General features: G+C 46.2%; 1 protein-coding gene across 1 annotated transcript in view; it reads left to right on the top strand.

The window, feature by feature from the left end:
- Nucleotides 1–18,756, top strand: part of TPH1 (tryptophan hydroxylase 1) — a 56,742-nt gene that overhangs the window by 11,060 nt on the left and 26,926 nt on the right. Inside the window, exons 2-5 of the mRNA XM_030191873.1 lie at nt 2,092–2,275; nt 14,006–14,106; nt 15,350–15,417; nt 16,099–16,295. Of these exons, the coding sequence (XP_030047733.1) occupies nt 2,092–2,275; nt 14,006–14,106; nt 15,350–15,417; nt 16,099–16,295 (550 nt within the window). The remainder of the gene's footprint in view (nt 1–2,091; nt 2,276–14,005; nt 14,107–15,349; nt 15,418–16,098; nt 16,296–18,756) is intronic.

Below are 18,756 nucleotides of genomic sequence, written 5' to 3'. Positions count from 1 at the left end.
AAAGGTGCCGGTACTCGAATGCTAGGCCACCCTTCAAGGGTGGGGTGATCACTGAGGGATCCACCCCACAATAGCCAGGCCCCCTGCAACCAGTCACAGAACCTATGACAAGGCAGAATTGGTGTGTAGAGCCTGAGCTCTTTCATTAAAACTTGGGGTCCTTGGGTCAATGTTAGCAGACAATGGAAAAGGTGCCGGTACTCAGTACCCCCAAGTACCCCCTCAAAATAAAGCCCTGCTAATACACCCCTTACAATTTCTATATATTATTGACATCCATGTGTAACTGAGGCCTTTGAACAAAAGCTATTTATACAAGGATATCATTTCCGCAATGTAAACGCTGGAGCTTCCAAAGGGCATCAAAAATAATCCTCCAAACACTTATTCACTGGATTAACATGTTTTGTCCTTCCTTGGTAAACCTCTACTTCATTTACATTGTCTCGTATGTCCAAGAACAAGGGGTGTTGCTGGGGCTAGTCAGGACTGAGCTGCAAGCAGCAGTCAGTGATAGAATCAGTGTGAGGCCTGTGAGCTGGCATGCACTCGCAGGTCCTATAGAGGGGCATAATCGAACGGCACCGGCCATCCCTGGAGCTGGCGCCGCAAGTGGACGGAGCCAACCGTGTTTTCGAAAAAGATGGCCGGCCATCTTTTTCTTTGCTAATATGGTTGGGCCCAGCCAAATGTCAGAGATTGCCGGGTTTCAGATGGCCGGCATCGATTTTCGGCCATAATGGAAAATAATGCCGGCAATCTCAAACCCAGCCAATGCTGAGCCCCCCAAATCCTCCCCCAAACCCACTCCCCACAACTCTACACCATTACCATAGCCCTTATGGGTGAAGGGGGGCCAGTGGCGTACCAAGGGTGGGGGCGGTCCGCTCCGGGTGCACGCCACTGGGGGGTGCCGCGGCGCGCACCTGCTCCGAGTTCGCTAAACTTCGTCGCTTGTTCGCTGCAGCTCCCTCTGCCCTGGAACAGGTTACTTCCTGTTCCGGGGCAGAGGGAGCTGCAGCGAAGCGAAGTTTAGCGAACGGAGCAGGCGCGCACCACGGCACCCCCCCCCCCAGTGGCGTGCACCCGGGGGGGTGTCATTTGGGCCAGAAGGGGTGAAGGTGTCATTTAGCGGGGGGTGCACGCTGCACCTGGGGGGGGGGGCGCATTGGCGCTCCGCCCCAGGTGCCATCCAGGCCAGGAACGCCACTGAGGGGGGCACCTACATGTGGGTACAGTGGGTTTTGGAGGGGTTTTGGAGGGCTCCCATTTACCACCAGAAGTGTAACCGGTAAGGGGGGGATGGGCCTGGGTCCACCTGGCTGAAGTCCACTGCACCCACTAACAACTGCTCCAGGGACCTGCATACTGCTGTCATTGAGCTGGGTATGACATTTCAGGCTGGCATACAGGCTGGCAAAAAAAATATTTTAAAATTTTTTGGGGGGTGGGAGGGGGTTGGTGACCACTGGGGGAGTAAGGGGAGGCCATCCCCGATTCCCTCCGGTGGTCATTTGGTGAGTTGGGGCTCCTTTTTGAAGCTCGTAAAAAAAAAGGGACCAAGTACAGCTGGCGAAATGCTCTACAAGCCTGCCTTTTTTTTTTTCATTATCAGGCGAAGCCGGCCTTCTCGTGAGCACGCCCCCGTCCCGCCTTCACTACCCTAATGACACGCCCCCTTGATGTTTCACCGGTTCCGCGACGGAAAGCAGTTGAACCCGGCCAAAATTGGCTTTCGATTATGCTGATTTGGCCGTGTTCAGGAGATCGCTGGACATCTCCTGATTTGTGTCGGAAGATGGCCGGCGATCACTTTCGAAAATGAGCTGGATAGTGGCCTGTGTTTCCTTTGCAACAGGAAGCCCACATGGGAATAGAAGTCAGGGCTACTGTGTGTGAGTGCACACCAGCTTACAGGTCCCACATTGCCACCAGTAGCTGTCTCAAAAAAATTATCCCATGAAGAAATGCACTCTAGGGTGTCCTGCCCCTCCCTGTTTTATTAAACTTAGAAAATCCAGTGCTCTTATGTGAGTGGTAGATTATCACATAAATTATAATCAATCAATATTAAATGTTTTCAACTAACAGGAGAAGCACGAGAATCTTGTCCATATTGAGTCCAGAAAGTCTAAGAGAAGAAACTCAGAGTTTGAGATCTATCTGGATTGCGACAGTAATCGTGAACAACTGAATGAGATCTTTCTACTGTTGAAGTCTTATGTCAACGTGGTATCCATGAATCCACCAGACAACTGCAGTGTGCAGGAGGATGGTAGGTATGAAAGAGAGAAGGAAGAAAAATCATTGTCTGTGAACTGATGATTGACCTCTCGTCTTGATTATTGCAACCTGTTTCTCACCGGCCTCCCACTTAGCCACCTCTCTCCTCTTCAATCAACCCAAAACTCTGTTGCGCGACTCATTTTCCGCCAAAGTTGCTATGCCCACATTAGCCCTCTCCTTAAGTCACTTCACTGGCTCCCTATCCGTTTCCACATTCAAGTCAAGCTTCTCTTATTGACCTACAAGTGCATTCACTCTGCCACTCCCCAGTACCTCTCCACTCTTGTCTCTCCCTACGCCCCCTCTCGGGTACTCCGTTCTGTAGATAAATCTCTCTTATCCGTCCCCTTCTCCTCTACTGCTAATTCCAGACTCCGTTCCTTTTATCTCGCTGCACCTCACGCCTGGAATAGACTTCCTGAGCCTGTACGTCTAGCCCCGTCTTTGGCCGTTTTCAAATCAAAACTCAAAACCCACTTCTTTACCACTGCTTTTGACTACTAACTTACTTGCCCTGTCCTTTTATCCTCACCTCTCTATTCCCTTACCCTTAATTGTTCTGTTTAACTGTCTTATCTAGATTGTAAGCTCTTTGAGCAGGGACTGTCTTTGTGTATGGTGTACAGTGCTGCATATGCCTTGTAGCGCTATAGAAATGAGAAGTAGTAGTAGTAGAAGCCTGCCCTTGCAGATCAGCAACACGGCCACGCAGGCTTCTGTTTCTGTGAGTCTGACGTCCTGCACGTACGTGTTGCTGATCTGCAAGGGCAGGCTTCTATGTGGAATGTTGCTAGTGGAATAGCAACATCAACATTCCATGTAGAATCTCAAATAGTAGCAACAGAATCTCAATAGTAGCAACATTCCATCTAGAATCTCCAATAGTAGCAACATTCCATGTAGAATCTCAAATAGTAGCACCAGAATCTCAATAGTAGCAACATTCCATCTAGAATCTCCAATAGGCAATAGTCGCCTGGAATAGACTACCCGAGCCTCTACGTCTAGCCCTGTCTTTGGCCGTTCTCAAGTCCAAACTCAAAACCCACCTCTTTACCACTGCTTTTGACTCCTAACTTACTTGCCCTGTCCTTTATCCTCACCTCTTTATTCCTTTACCCTTAATTGTTCTGCCTGTTTACCTGTCTTATCTAGATTGTAAGCTCTTTGAGCAGGGACTGTCTTTGTGTATGGTGTACAGCGCTGCGTATGCCTTGTAGCGCTATAGAAATGATAAGTAGTAGTAGTAGAAGCCTTCCCTTACAGATCAGCAACGCGGTCACGCAGGCTTCTGTTTCTGTGAGTCTGACGTCCTGCACGTACGTGCAGGACGTCAGACTCACAGAAACAGAAGCCTGCGTGGCTGCGTTGCAGATCTGCAAGGGCAGGCTTCTACGTGGAATGTTGCTAGTGGAATAGCAACATCAACATTCCATGTAGAATCTCCAATAGTAGCACCAGAATCTCAATAGTAGCAACATTCCATCTAGAATCTCCAATAGGCAATAGTCGCCTGGAATAGACTACCCGAGCCTCTACGTCTAGCCCTGTCTTTGGCCGTTTTCAAGTCCAAACTCAAAACCCACCTCTTTACCACTGCTTTTGACTCCTAACTCACTTGCCCTGTCCTTTATCCTCACCTCTCTATTCCCTTACCCTTAATTGTTCTGTTTAACTGTCTTATCTAGATTGTAAGCTCTTTGAGCAGGGACTGTCTTTGTGTATGGTGTAGAGCGCTGCGTATGCCTTGTAGCGCTATAGAAATGAGAAGTAGTAGTAGTAGGGGTCCTTTCAGTAACCTGCGGTAAACGGTGGCCATAGCATGCCCTTAGGTAGGCCATTTATACTGCAGAATTTTCTATTTTTGGAATTAACGGCCATGTGCTAATGTTGCTATTAGTGCTCAGCCATTAACAGAAATTGAAGTGGGATCACAATACTGCCACCCATTTGTAGGCGGTAAGGGCTCATATGCTAATCCTGTGATCAGTTAGTGCATGATAATATAGATGCCTTAACTGATTAGTGCAGAAACGCCCACTCTCCATCCCCAGATGCAGGGGCGTAGCTAGACAACAGATTTTGGGTGGGCCTAGGCAAGAAGTGGGTGGGCACCAAGTGTTCTCTCCCCCCCCCCCACTCCCCCCACCGCCAAAAAAATATCTCAGCTGGCGGGAAAACGCTTCTTTCCACCTTGGCAGTCTGCAGCAGGCATGCGTTGAAAACTGAGCATGCGCAGGTGCCGGTATCATGGAGAGTAGCGTTTTCATTACCATCAGGGGGAAGCTTGGGATCCCCACCAGCTACCGCTAAACGTGTGCTACTGCTGGGTGGGCCTGAGCTCTAAGTGGGTGGGCCCTGGCCCACCCAGGCCCACCTGTGGCTACGCCACTGCCCAGATGCTTCCCTATGTAAAAAAAAAAGTTAAAATATTTTTTTAGCACGCAGGTAGAGAGTGCAGATTAGGAGCTTACCACAGGTCGCCTCGGCGTGTCCCGCGGTAAACATGCAACTACACTTACCGCAGCTTAATAGAAGGACCCCTTCGTATCTTTATCCAGTCTCATCGTCTTGCTCATCTTAGCTTTGTTTATATGGGAAAATCAAAAAAAAGAAATCATGTACTCCCGCTGAGCAGGGATCTCCCGCTGAGTGGCCTCCTCGTCCAACGGCAGCAGGAAATGCCTTCACAAAAGCACCATCTCATTCTGTGTCTGATCCCACGGTAGCAGGAGATGATGTTTTATGAAAGGGTTTTCTGCTGCTGCTGGATGGGGAGGCCACTCTTTTTGCCACTGGCCGTGAATCAACTGTGCTGGGGTGGAGAAATGGGTCAGGATGGGCAGATAAACAAAAAAAAAGGAGGTAAAAACCCTCACGATACCGTGAGATATGAAACAAAAAAAGTGAGGAAAAACCAAGTGAAGATACCAAAAAACACTTTATTGTATTAAAAACCGACCCGACACGGCCGTGTTTCGGCCCTAAGGCCTGCCTCAGGGGTCTTGAACAATCTCGGATGATCTAGTGTATGAACATACACTGGTGAAATTTTACTTCAATGAAGACTTCTTTGGTCTCCTGTCTTCTAGAATATCATATATTCAGTTACCAACTGATTTTGAAATGGCGATGCCAAAAAAAGCCTCCTCTCTTCTAAAATATCATATGTTCAAGACCCCTGAGGCAGGCCTTAGGGCCGAAACACGGCCGTGTCGGGTCAGTTTTTAATACAATAAAGTGTTTTTTGGTATCCTCACTTGGTTTTTCCTCACTTTTTTTGTTTCATATCTCAGGATGGGCAGAACAATGGGCGGAGCTGTGGGCAGAGCAATGGGTGGGGCGGAGCTTGGGGGTAGAGTGGGGAGGACCCTACCCCTCCCGCTGCCTGGGTCAGCCCCCTTGGCAGCTCTGACTCAAGACACATATTTCCTAGTGGAATGAATGACCCTGGCTTGTTGATTTGATCAATACCATATAGTTCTCGAGTGGAGAAGTAGCCTAATGGTTAGTCCAGCAGGCTTTGATCCTGGTGATCTGGGTTCAATTCCCACTTCAGTTTATTGTGACCTTGGGCAAGTCACTTAACCATCCATTATCCCAAGTTCAAAAACTTAGACTCTGAGCCCTCCAGGGACACAGAAAGTAACTGCATACAATGTGTACAGAACCGTGTATGTCTAGTAGCACTATAGAAATGATTAGTAGTAGTTCTTGCCAATCCCCTCTTTCTGTCTCTTGTTGCTGAAGTGAGATGGCTCCCAAGTTTTCATTGTATGAATGGATCAGTCTTTATATTCCATTAACTTTCTAGACACCAGAAGAATTCTTAATTGGTGACTAGTTACAGTGGTGTAGCCATGGGTGGGCCCGGGCCCACCCATTTTGGGCTCAGGCCCACCCAGTAGCAGCACATCTATGATGTGGCTGGTAGGGATTCCCCAAGCCCCACCAGCCGAAAACTCCCAACAACTGTCCCTCCTGCATACCTTGTAAATACCAGATGCCTGCAGTGAGCAGCGACGGATACATACTGCTCGCACCAGCCCCACAGCCTTCCCTCTGATGTATTCCCGCCTGTGCAGAATCAGGAAGTTACATCAGAGGGAAGGCGGTGGGGCCAACATGAGCAGCGTGTATTAGTTGCTGCTCGCTGTCGGTGAAAATCTGCTATTTAAAAGGTATGCAGTGGAGGGGGTGACGTTTGAGAAACCATATGGCATGCAGTTGACAGAGGGAGTACTTGCGGAGTACTTCTGCCCACCCATCTTGTGCCCAGGCCCACCCAAAATTGGGTGTCTGGCTACACTCCTGGACTAGTAAGCCCAGTTTGCAGTTCTCCTGCTACATGAGCTCCTGGGTGCTATTAGGCAACACCACTGTTATTTACATTTTTACAAGCAAGTGAAATTATGGTTGTTCCTATAACTTGAGTATTTGCTTCTGTTTAGGAGGCCATTTTCTTGTGGTTTTGTTTTGGGTTTTTTTTGTTGTATTGTAGTGAGTGAGCTTGTAAGGTTTTTATGTTCTATGGTTTATTATTGTCTTTTGTATTTTGAATGTGTGCCGCTCTGGGTAATCTTTGTAAGTGTATTTGCTTCTGTTTAGGAGGCCATTTTCTTGTGGTTTTGTTTTTGGTTTTTTTTTGTTGTATTGTAGTGAGTGAGCTTGTAAGGTTTTTATGTTCTATGGTTTATTATTGTCTTTTATATTTTGAATGTGTGCCGCTCTGGGTAATCTTTGTAAGAGCAGATTATAAATCTTCTAACAAATAATTATAAAATAGTAACATAGTAGATGAGGGCAGAAAAAAGACCTGCCCAACAAGACAACTCATGTGTGCTACTTTTTGTGTATACCCTACTTTGATTTGTACCTGTGCTCTTCAGGGCACAGACCATTTAAGTCTGCCCAGCACTATCCCCGCCTCCCAACCACCAGCTCTGGCACAGACTGTATAAGTCTGCCCAGCACTATCCCTGCCTCCCAACCACCAGGCCCGCTCCCACACCACCGGTTTTATCATATGCCTGGAATAGACTTCCTGAGCTGGTACGTCAAGCTCCATCTCTGGCTGTTTTCAAATCTAAGCTAAAAGCCCACCTTTTTGATGCTGCTTTTAACTCCTAACCCTTATTCACTATGTTCAGAACCCTTATTTTATCATCCTCACTTTAATATTCCCTTATCTCTTATTTGTCCTGTTTGTCTGTCCTAATTAGATTGTAAGCTCTGTCGAGCAGGGACTGTCTCTTCATGTTCAAGTGTACAGCGCTGCGTACGTCTAGTAGCGCTATAGAAATGATTAGTAGTAGTAGTCTTTGGGATTCCGGAATCTTGCTATTCTGTGGGATTCCGGAATCTCGCAACTCTTTGGGATTCCGCACAGAATCTTGCTACCCTTTGTCCTTATCCCTTATGTGTGCTGTTTGTCTGTCCTGATTAGATTGTAAGCTCTGTCGAGCAGGGACTGTCTCTTCATGTTCAAGTGTACAGCGCTGCGTACGTCTAGTAGCGCTTTAGAAATGATAAGTAGTAGTATTTAGGGGTCCTTTTACTAAGCTGTGGGAAAAAGGCCCTGCGGTAGCAGCGGGGGTTGTTTCTCCCATGCGCCACGGCCCTTTTTACTGCAGCGGATAAAATATCACCACCGCCACCCCCCCCCCCCCCCCCCGAAAAAAATGGCCACGCAGTAAGATAATTCTTACCTTGTGGCCATGCAGCAGGGAGCACTTACCACCACCCACTGAGGTGACGGTAAGGGCTCCTGCATTATCGCTGCGCTACAAAAATAAAATTTCCCCGAGTGCCGGAAATGGCACACGGTCGAGCTGGAACTACTACTGGCAGCAGTAGTCATAGGAGCCAACTTTTAAAAATGATTGGGTGTGCTGAATTTTTTTTTTTTTTACAGGTGGTGCATTCCCCCCTCCCCCTCGTCCCCCCTTCACCTCCCTCCGAGACTGAAATCTACAATGGAAAACATAATTCTTGATGCGCAGTCCCCCTAATTCTATAAAAGTCACCAAAATTGCATGTGAAAATTTGGATGTGTGCCCAATTTGTGCAGGCAATTTAATTGAACAATTAGCACCAATAATTGGCTTTTTTTTTAAAGGCAAGTACCTTATTTCTTTTTTCTTTTAATTAGATTTTAAAAATACAGCCATACAAAAAGGCAGTGCAACAAAATAAAACACACAATACAATACACAAAGCCGAATTCAAGTCAGAAAATGAGTCCGTAGTGGAGAGAAAAGGGTCTAAAGATTTCCATTTTTGAAGAGCAGTTTTATGACCAAGCATGGAAATGACTGGAGATTGCTCATACTTTTTGTATAACAGAATCCAATTCCACCAAACCACCACTTTTATGTAGGAATTATCGTTCCAGTGTGAGATGATCAGTTTCAGTGCAACTGTTAAGTACATAAGTAATGCCATACTGGGAAAAGACCAAGGGTCCATCGAGCCCAGCATCCTGTCCACGACAGCGGCCAATCCAGGCCAAGGGCACCTGGCGAACTTCCCAAACGTACAAACATTCTATACATGTTATTCCTGGAATTGTGGATTTTTCCCAAGTCCATTTAGTAGCGGTTTATGGACTTGTCCTTTAGGAAACCGTCCAACCCCTTTTTAAACTCTGCTAAGCTAACCGCCTTCACCACTTTCTCCGACAACTAATTCCAGAGTTTAATTATACGTTGGGTGAAGAAAAATTTTCTCCGATTTGTTTTAAATTTACTACACTGTAGTTTCATCGCATGCCCCCTAGTCCTAGTATTTTTGGAAAGCGTGAACAGACGCTTCACATCCACCTGTTCCACTCCACTCATTATTTTATTTACCTCTATCATGTCTCCCCTCAGCCGTCTCTTCTCCAAGCTGTATAGCCCTAGCCTCCTTAGTCTTTCTTCATAGGGAAGTCGTCCCATCCCCGCTATCATTTTAGTTGCCCTTCGCTGCACCTTTTCCAATTCCACTATATCTTTCTTGAGATGCAGCGACCAGAATTGAACACAATACTCAAGGTGCGGTCGCACCATGGAGCGATACAATGGCATTATAACATCCTCACATCTGTTCTCCATACCTTTCCTACTAATATCCAACATTCTATTCGCTTTCCTAGCCGCAGCAGCACACTGAGCAGAAGGTTTCAGTGTGTTATCGACGACGACACCCAGATCCCTTTCTTGGTCCGTAACTCCTAACGTGCAACCTTGCATGACGTAGCTATAATTCGGGTTCTTTTTTCCCACATGCATCACCTTGCACTTGCTCACATTAAACGTCATCTGCATTTAGCTGCCCAGTCTCCCAGTCTCGTAAGGTCCTCTTGTAATTTTTCACAATCCTGTCGCGAGTTAACGACTTTGAATAACTTTGTGTCATCAGCAAATTTAATTACCTCGCTAGTTACTCCCATCTCTAAATCATTTATAAATATATTAAAAAGCAGCGGTCCTAGCACGGACCCCTGAGGAACCCCACTAACTACCCTTCTCCATTGTGAATACTGCCCATTTAACCCCACTCTCTGTTTCCTATCCTTCAACCAGTTTTTAATCCACAATAGGACTTTTCCTCCTATGCCATGACCCTCCAATTTCCTCTGTAGCCTTTCATGAGGTACCTTGTCAAACTCCTTTTGGAAATCCAGATACACAATATCAACCGGTTCCCCTTTGTCCACATGTTTGTTTACTCCTTCAAAGAATTGAAGTAAATTGGTCATGCAAGATTTCCCCACACAAAAGCCGTGCTGACTCGGTCTCAGTAATCCATGTCCTCGGATGTGCTCCGTAATTTTGTTTTTAATAATAGCCTCTACCATTTTCCCAGGCACTGACGTCAGACTCACCGGTCTATAATTTCCCGGATCTCCCCTGGAGCCTTTTTTGAAAATCGGCGTTACATTGGCCACCCTCCAATCTTCCGGTACCACACTCGATTTTAAGGATAAGTTGCATATCATTAGCAGTAGCTCTGCAAGCTCATTTTTCAGTTCTATCAGTACTCTAGGATGAATACCATCCGGTCCAGGAGATTTGCTACTCTTTAGTTTGCTGAACTGCCCCATTACGTCCTCCAGGTTTACCGTGAAGTCAGTAAGTTTCTCCGACTTGTCCGCTTGAAATACCATTTCCGACACCGGTATCCCACCCAAATCTTCCTCGGTGAAGACCGAAGCAAAGAATTCATTCAGTCTCTCTGCTACGTCTTTGTCTTCCTTGATTGCCCCTTTTACCCCTCGGTCATCCAGCGGCCTAACCGATTCTTTTGCCAGCTTCCTACTTTTAATATACCGAAAAAAATTTTTACTATGTTTTTTTTGCCTCTAATGCTATCTTTTTTTCGTAATCCCTCTTGGCCTTCTTTTTCTGCGCCTTGCATTTGCATTGACACTCCTTATGCTGCTTCTTGTTATTTTCAGATGGTTCCTTCTTCCATTTTCTGAAGGCATTTCTTTTAGCCCTAATAGCTTCCTTCACCTCACTTTTCAACCAATAACTTTGGTAAACATAAGTTATTGTTTACCAAAAAGTCAAACAATAACTTATGTTCTGTAAAGAGTGGCCTAGTGGTTAGTGTGGTGGACTTTGGTCCTGTGGAATTGGCAGGGCCGTGCCTAGGGTCTCTGGTGCCCCCCTGCAGACTATCAGTTGGCGGCAGTTTCTAGGCGTCCAGAGAGCCCTGTGGTACATAAAGAAAAGAGATTGTGTTATTGCAGCCGACAATGACGCCCTAGGGCCAGTCGACCAGATACGAGACCACTGGGTATCAGACAATGTGTCATTCAAATCCATTTCACACACGTGTTGCGTGGAACAACGTGAGGCAGCAACATTGGACTTCACAGTGTTGTAAAACACTGAGGCTGTGTGTTGCTGCCTACACTGATTGCCAACAAACCCAGAAAGAATTGTATTGGTCGTGGGACCAACTTGTTTATGGGAGAACTATCCTGAGGGGAAAATGTAATTTAAACTGTTTCTAGCAGAGTTATACTGTAAGGAGATCACACTGCCGGCTCACCTCCTAGGAGGTAAAATGGTTGCATGCATGTTTTTTTGCTATGCTGAACTAAAATGGCCGCCACATGTTCAGATGTGCCCTCTTTTCTACCCTACCAGAGACCCCCTCCACTACGAATGCCCCAAAGTGGCCCCTCTGCCTGAACTACTTCAAAATTTGCCGGCGCGTTAACAAGCGCCCCCAAACTTCAACTCCCCCCCCCCCTCATATGTGACTTCCACCAAAAAGCGTCAAGATCCCTTCCCCAGGATTCTGCCTGCTTGCAGTGCACACGCGGCCACCGACGCTGACATCCCCTTGCGCTGTAGCAGAACGTTCAACCAAACAATCACAGCTGCCTTGTGGCCACCAAAATCCCCCAGCACAAGACATGAGGCGTTTCTGTAGCAGATTAAGAACTCCTGCTGCTCCCCCCCACCTATAGCTGCTCATCAGCGCAGCGAAAAAATCTCCTCTGCCAGCAGACCCCGCATGTCCACGGTGGCTGCTCAGGGTATATTTTGAATAATGTTTCCATGCTCAGCCTCCCTCTTCACCGGCCGGGACTTACCCTGGAACAACTTTTTATCCTGTGCGCTTTGTCCCTGATGATCAGTTACTGTCCGCTTCAACAAAGCACAGGAGGAAGAGATGGGAAACAAAGGCTGACAGTCAGTTGCGGTGCAGCTGACCACGCTCAGCTCGTTGCTCTCGTTCTCCCGATGACGGTTGGCCCCCACTCTACGACCGGCGTGCTGGAAAGGATTTGAACTGCCCGTGCTCGTGGACGTGCAGGTCTGCTCGATCAGTAAGCCTTCTTTTCAGTATCTCTATATCAGTATCTTAAAGATCTCTTCAGCTTTTTTTGTCTCCCTGCAAGGGCTGCCCTCCTGCCTTGTCTTCTGAACTCTAATTTTCCTACTTACTTCCTCTCTTTCTTAACCTTTTCCCCCCTCCACTTGCCCTTCCTTTTCTCCTTGGTTTTCTTTTAACCTTTTCCTCTCCTCTCCTTGTTCTCCCTATCTTTAATCCTTCGTTATTATTATTATTATTATTATTATATTACATTTGTACCCCGCGCTTTCCCACACAATGCAGGCTCAATGCGGCTTACACAGTAATTTGAAATACAAAGTTAAGAATAGAATTTTCAATAAAACAGTAGTAAAACAACGTAAAGTCGGGCTTAGTAGTGTATGATAAGTTCAGCTAGATAATATATGACTAGGATAAAAGAGGGTAGACAGGATAGGATAGTGTAATTTGGGAGAAAAGGGGTAAGGAGGGATAAAATTAAGGAGAGATGGTAAGAGAAGGATGGGAGGTTGGTATTTAAGTCAGAACAGAATTGGGGGTGGCCTTCAGCCTGTTTGTGGTTGCCCCCCCCCCCCCCCACCTTGTTCTAAAGTTAGGGCAATTCCTGGGCATAAGCGCTATTAGACTACTGCAATCTGCTTCTTGCTGGCCTCCCACTTAGTCACCTCTCCCCTCTCCAGTCGGTTCAAAACTCTGCTGCCCGTCTCGTCTTCCGCCAGGGTCGCTTTACTCATACTACCCCTCTCCTCAAGTCACTTCACTGGCTCCCTATCCATTTTCGCATCCTGTTCAAACTTCTTCTACTAACCTATAAATGTACTCACTCTGCTGCTCCCCAGTATCTCTCCACACTCGTCCTTCCCTACACCCCTTCCCGTGCACTCCGCTCCATGGATAAATCCTTCTTATCTGTTCCCTTCTCCACTACTGCCAACTCCAGACCGCGCCTTCTGTCTCGCTGCACCCTACGCCTGGAATAAACTTCCTGAGTCCCTACGTCTTGCCCCATCCTTGGCCACCTTTAAATCTAGACTGAAAGCCCACCTCTTTAACATTGCTTTTGACCACTCGCCTCCACCTACCCTCCTCTCCTCCTTCCCGTTCACATTAATTGATTTGATTTGCTTACTTTATTTATTTTTTGTCTATTAGATTGTAAGCTCTTTGAGCAGGGACTGTCTTTCTTCTATGTTTGTGCAGCGCTGCGTACGCCTTGTAGCGCTATAGAAATGCTAAATAGTAGTAGTAGTATTCTATAAAGCGCGTCTAACTTTAAGCATGGCTTATAGAACAGTGCTTTGGCAGCATATAGAATCCAGCCCATTATGTAAATTCCAACTCACAGAGTTGAAAGGGTGGCATGGTTATGGGCATGGAATGGGAATTTCTAAAATCTATGTGCATTATCTAAATCTCCACCACCCAAGCTGCAAAGTTCTTAAATACAAATCAACTTATGCATCCAGTTTTTCCTACATAAGCACACAACTGTGGAACGCATTACCAAAAGCCTTGAAAACAAGGTACGACCACCAAAACTTCCGAAAAAAACTAACCTGCTTAAAAAGGCATACCCTACCGATCCAACTTAAATGCCTGATCTCCGTAACACAACAAACTAAAGAACGTAATGGACATGACACAACTCTTCCGTTGTACGATTCCCTAGTGTGGCTGTGCCACATGAACTTTATCTTACCACAACATCACTTTGTATTTGTTCACACCGGAGCCTGCAAAGGCCTCACCGGTACTATGTAAGCCACATTGAGCCTACAAATAGGTGGGAAAATGTGGGATACAAATGTAACAAATAAATAAATAAATTATGTATTCTGAGCCTTCCTTCCATAATTTTATTTGTGTTATGTACCTTTTCTAGACATGGAGAACGTTCCATGGTTCCCTAAAAAGATCTCAGATTTGGATAAATGCGCAAACCGCGTTCTGATGTATGGATCTGACCTGGACGCGGATCACCCGGTAAGTTTATCTTTCAAACTCAAAATTAATTATTAATTTAATATCATTCATAGGCCACCTAGCCAAAATTTCCAGGTGGTTTTAACGTCTGTAAACATAAGAGGGGCGATGTCTAACCCAGGAAGCAGGTGAAAGCGTGCCAATCCGGAAACTGCCTGTGCCCAGCATATGCCATTTCCAGTGTTACAGTCGTTTTCTTGATTTTTGTAGAACTGGAACTTAACCGCCTGCTGCTCAGTTACCGCTGGGTTAGTACGGGAGCCCTTACCGCCATCTCAACGGTGGCGGTCAGGGCTCCCACCGAAATGACCAGCCTTTTACCCGCTGCAGTAAAAGGGGGGCCTCAACGTGCATCAAAAATATATGTTGACACTAGCTCAGGCCCCCCCCCTTTTTACCGCAGCAGATATCCAGCAGATAGCCAAGACCTGTCGCTTCTTTCTCTTTCACATCAGCAAAATTCGCCCTTTCCTCTCTGAACACACTACCCGAACTCTCGTCCACGCTGTCATTACCTCTCGCCTTGACTACTGCAACTTACTCCTCACCGGCCTCCCACTTAGCCATCTATCCCCCCTTCAATCCGTTCAGAACGCTGCTGCACGTCTTATATTCCGCCAGAACCGATATACTCATATCACCCCTCTCCTCAAGTCACTTCACTGGCTTCCGATCAGATACCGCATATAATTCAAGCTTCTCCTTCTTACCTACAAATGCACTCAGTCTGCTGCCCCTCACTATCTTTCTACCCTCATCTCCCCTTAAGTTCCCGCCCGTAACCTCCGTTCACAGGACAAATCCCTCCTCTCAGTACCCTTCTCCACCACCGCCAACTCCAGGCTCCGCTCATTCTGCCTCACCTCACCCTATGCTTGGAACAACCTTCCTGAGCCCTTACGCCAAGCCCCCTCCCTGCCCATCTTCAAGTCTTTGCTTAAAGCCCACCTCGTCAATGCTGCTTTCGGCACCTAACGCTTACCTTTCAGGAAATCCAGACTGCCTCAATTTGACTGACTGTACATTTGTCCTTTAGATTGTAAGCTCCTTTGAGCAGGGACTGTCCTTCTATGTTAAATTGTACAGCGCTGCGTAACCCTAGTAGCGCTTTAGAAATGTTAAGTAGTAGTAGTAGTAGTAAAAGGACCCCTTAAGCACAGGAAGCACAGCGAGATGACTCAATTGTGCAAGTTGCTATTCCTTTGCAAAGAGAGCTTATCGTTGTGTTGATGTAATTCAACAGGGTTTCAGAGACAACGTTTATCAGAAGAGGCGAAAGTATTTTGCGGATTTAGCCATGAGCTACAAATAGTAAGTTACACTTTTCCCTTAACCTACTACTTACTATAAATCATTTCATATTTATGGAACTGATGCATCATTTTCACAAGCTGCCTTTGCTCTGTGTCATGTTCTCAGTTTGTTTAACATTTTGGAATCTGTGTACTTGTGCTGTTTCTTCACAACAATAACGCAAACCCCAGTATTCTCGATGGAACCTGTTCACTAATTATGCACTTAACTTGAATTAGTGCTTATAAGTACATCAGTATTGCCGTACGTTCTAAAGTTTCTGCCTGTGTCCGTGGCTCCTGGAGTTGCTGAGCTAGGCTCCGTAGCCAGGCTGACGTCACTCACAGCTGATTCCCAAGCAGGGGGAGGAATAGGGAAACACGTGGAGCAACTTGCTCCGTGTGTTTCCCTACTCCTCCCCCTGCCTGGGAATCAGCTGTGAGTACGCTGCTCAAACACCCCCTCGGTGCATCACCCAAGCCCCCCCCCCCCCCCCGGCACACTTCTTTTATAGAAATCGTACTTGGTGTGCATCATCCTGGTGCCGCAAACAGAATTCCCTCCACTGGCTTTTATTGGAGCATTTGAATTGAGAAAATGATTTGACATTTCTACTACAACAGGGTATCTGATAATTACAGCAAGAGTTGTTTTTACTTTTAAATGTGTATATAACCCCATCTTGTCCTTCTTGCTTAGTGGTGATGCTATCCCGTGCGTTGAATTCACAGAGGAGGAGATCACAACCTGGGGGACTGTGTTCCGAGAACTTAACAAGCTCTACCCAACCCATGCTTGCAGAGAGTACCTGAAAAACTTACCTCTACTCTCCAAGCACTGTGGCTACCGGGAAGATAACATTCCACAACTGGAAGATGTGTCACGCTTCTTGAAAGGTACAGTAAACATGTCATTGTCTTGCATGTTTGGCAGTGAGACAATGTCATGATTATGGCTCCGCGGACAACAATAAGAAATGAGATAAAAGTGGGAGGACGACCAAGGATTCCAAAGACTGAAAGGATGTATAATAATAAAGATTTTTATTGAGGCGTAAAGACTCAACACAACGTCGTGTTTCGGCCGTTAGGCCTGCATCAGGACTCTAGAATCAAATTTTGAATACATAGATTATAAAATCAATATAAAAGTAGACAACATATATATCTGTTTTATTTTTGTTACATTTGTACCCCGCGCTTTCCCACTCATGGCAGGCTCAATGCAGCTTACATGGGGCAATGGAGGGTTAAGTGACTTGCCCAGAGTCACAAGGAGCTGCCTGTGCCTCAAGTGGGAATCGAACTCAGTTCCTCAGGACCAAAGTCCACCACCCTAACCACTAGGCCACTCCTCCACTGTTGCTACTATTTGAGATTCTACATGGAATGTTGCTATTCCACTAGCAACATTCCATGTAGAAGTCGGCCCTTGCAGATCACCAATGTGGCCGCACAGGCTTCTGCTTCTGTGAGTCTGACGTGCAGGACATCGTCAGACTCACAGAAACAGAAGCCTGCGCAGCCTTCTACATGGAATGTTGCTAGTGGAATAGCAACATTCCATGTAGAATCTCCAATAGTAGCAACATTCCATGTAGAATCTCCAATAGTATCTATTTTATTTTTGTTACATTTGTACCCTGCGCTTTCCCACTCATGGCAGGCTCAATGCGGCTTACATGGGGCAATGGAGGGTTAAGTGACTTGCCCAGAGTCACAAGGAGCTGCCTGTGCCTGAAGTGGGAATCCAACTCAGTTCCCCAGGACCAAAGTCCACCACCCTAACCACTAGGCCACTCCTCCACTCCATATATATATATGAGTCTTTAAACCTCAATAAACATCTTTATTATTATACATCCTTTCAGTCTTTGGAATCCTTGGTCGTCCTCCCAGTTTTATCTCATTTCTTGTTGTTGTCCGTGGGGTGTCTAGAGTTTGTCGCCTTCTGGCGGATTTTTTTCTCTATGATTATGGCTCCAAAATATCTTGATGGAAACACATAAAAGAACAAGACTGAGAAACATGCTGTACTGGGATCAGGTGATGGCACTGTATTCTAGACCTTTAGAATTGGAGTGGAGGAGTGGCCTAGTGGTTAGGGTGGTGGACTTTGGTCCTGGGGAACTGAGGAACTGAGTTTGATTCCTGGCACAGGCAGCTCCTTGTGACCCTGGGCAAGTCACTTAACCCTCCATTGCCCCATGTAAGCCGCATTGAGCCTGCCATGAGTGGGAAAGCGCGGGGTAAAAATGTAACAAATAAAAAAAGTTGTTCACACAGCACACTGTACTCACCAGTCCCCATCTGACCTTGCCACATCTCAACTTACCATAATACTTTGCCTTGTTATTCTACTGCATTTAATATTCAATAAAAGGTGCAGAGAAGGGCGACGAAGATGGTAAAGGGGATGGGACGACTTCCCTATGATGAAAGGCTAAAGCGGCTGGGGCTCTTCAGCTTGGAGAAAAGGCGGCTGAGGGGAGATATGATAGAGGTCTGTAAAGTAATGAGTGGAATGAAACGGGTTGATGTGAAGCGCCTGTTTACACTTTCCAAAAATACTAGGACTAGGGGGCATGTGATGAAGATGCAGTGTAGTAAATTTAAAACAAATCGCAGAAAAATGTTTCTTCACTCAACGCGTGGTTAGACTCTGGAATTCATTGCCAGAAAATGTGGTTCAGGCAGTTGGCTTAGCGGAGTTTTAAAAGGTTTACTACTACTACTACTTAACATTTCTAAAGCGCTACTAGGGTTACGCAGCGCTGTACAGTTTAACAGACGCTTTCCTGAAGGGAAAGGCCATAGAATGTTATTGAATGGACGTGGAATATTCCACTATTTCTGGGATAGGCGAGACGGAATGCTTTGTTCTTTTGGGTCTTGACAGATGCTTGTGACCTGGATTGGCCGCTGTCACAGACAGGGTGCTGAGCTCGATGGACCTTTGGTCTGTCCCAGCATGGCGATACTTATGTACTTAAATTATGGGGTAAATATTCAGGTGTGGTGAGCGTTTTTTGTAGTCATCTCCGGCTTTATGCCCCAATATTCAATGTCAGGGCATGTCTGGGCACCGGCATTGAATATTGGTTATCTCTTACATGGTTAAGTGCAATGTTCAGCAATTCACCGCCTAAGTGACACTGCATAAAGGTAGGAACTGTGTTTTACGCTGTCTGATTTGGCCGCTTAACTTAGATAGTTAAGTGTTGATCAGCACTTAACCACATAAGTGCTGCCCCCGATTTTAGGTTTAGAGTCAGTGCTGATATTCAGCTGCACTGTCCAGTTAAGTGCCGCTGAATTTATTTATTTATTTAGACATTTCTATACCCCACAATCCAAA

The sequence above is a fragment of the Microcaecilia unicolor genome, chromosome 2, assembly GCF_901765095.1.
Source record: "Microcaecilia unicolor chromosome 2, aMicUni1.1, whole genome shotgun sequence".
In the NCBI taxonomy this organism is placed as follows: domain Eukaryota; kingdom Metazoa; phylum Chordata; class Amphibia; order Gymnophiona; family Siphonopidae; genus Microcaecilia; species Microcaecilia unicolor.
This window is presented reverse-complemented; position numbering and strand designations above follow the sequence as displayed.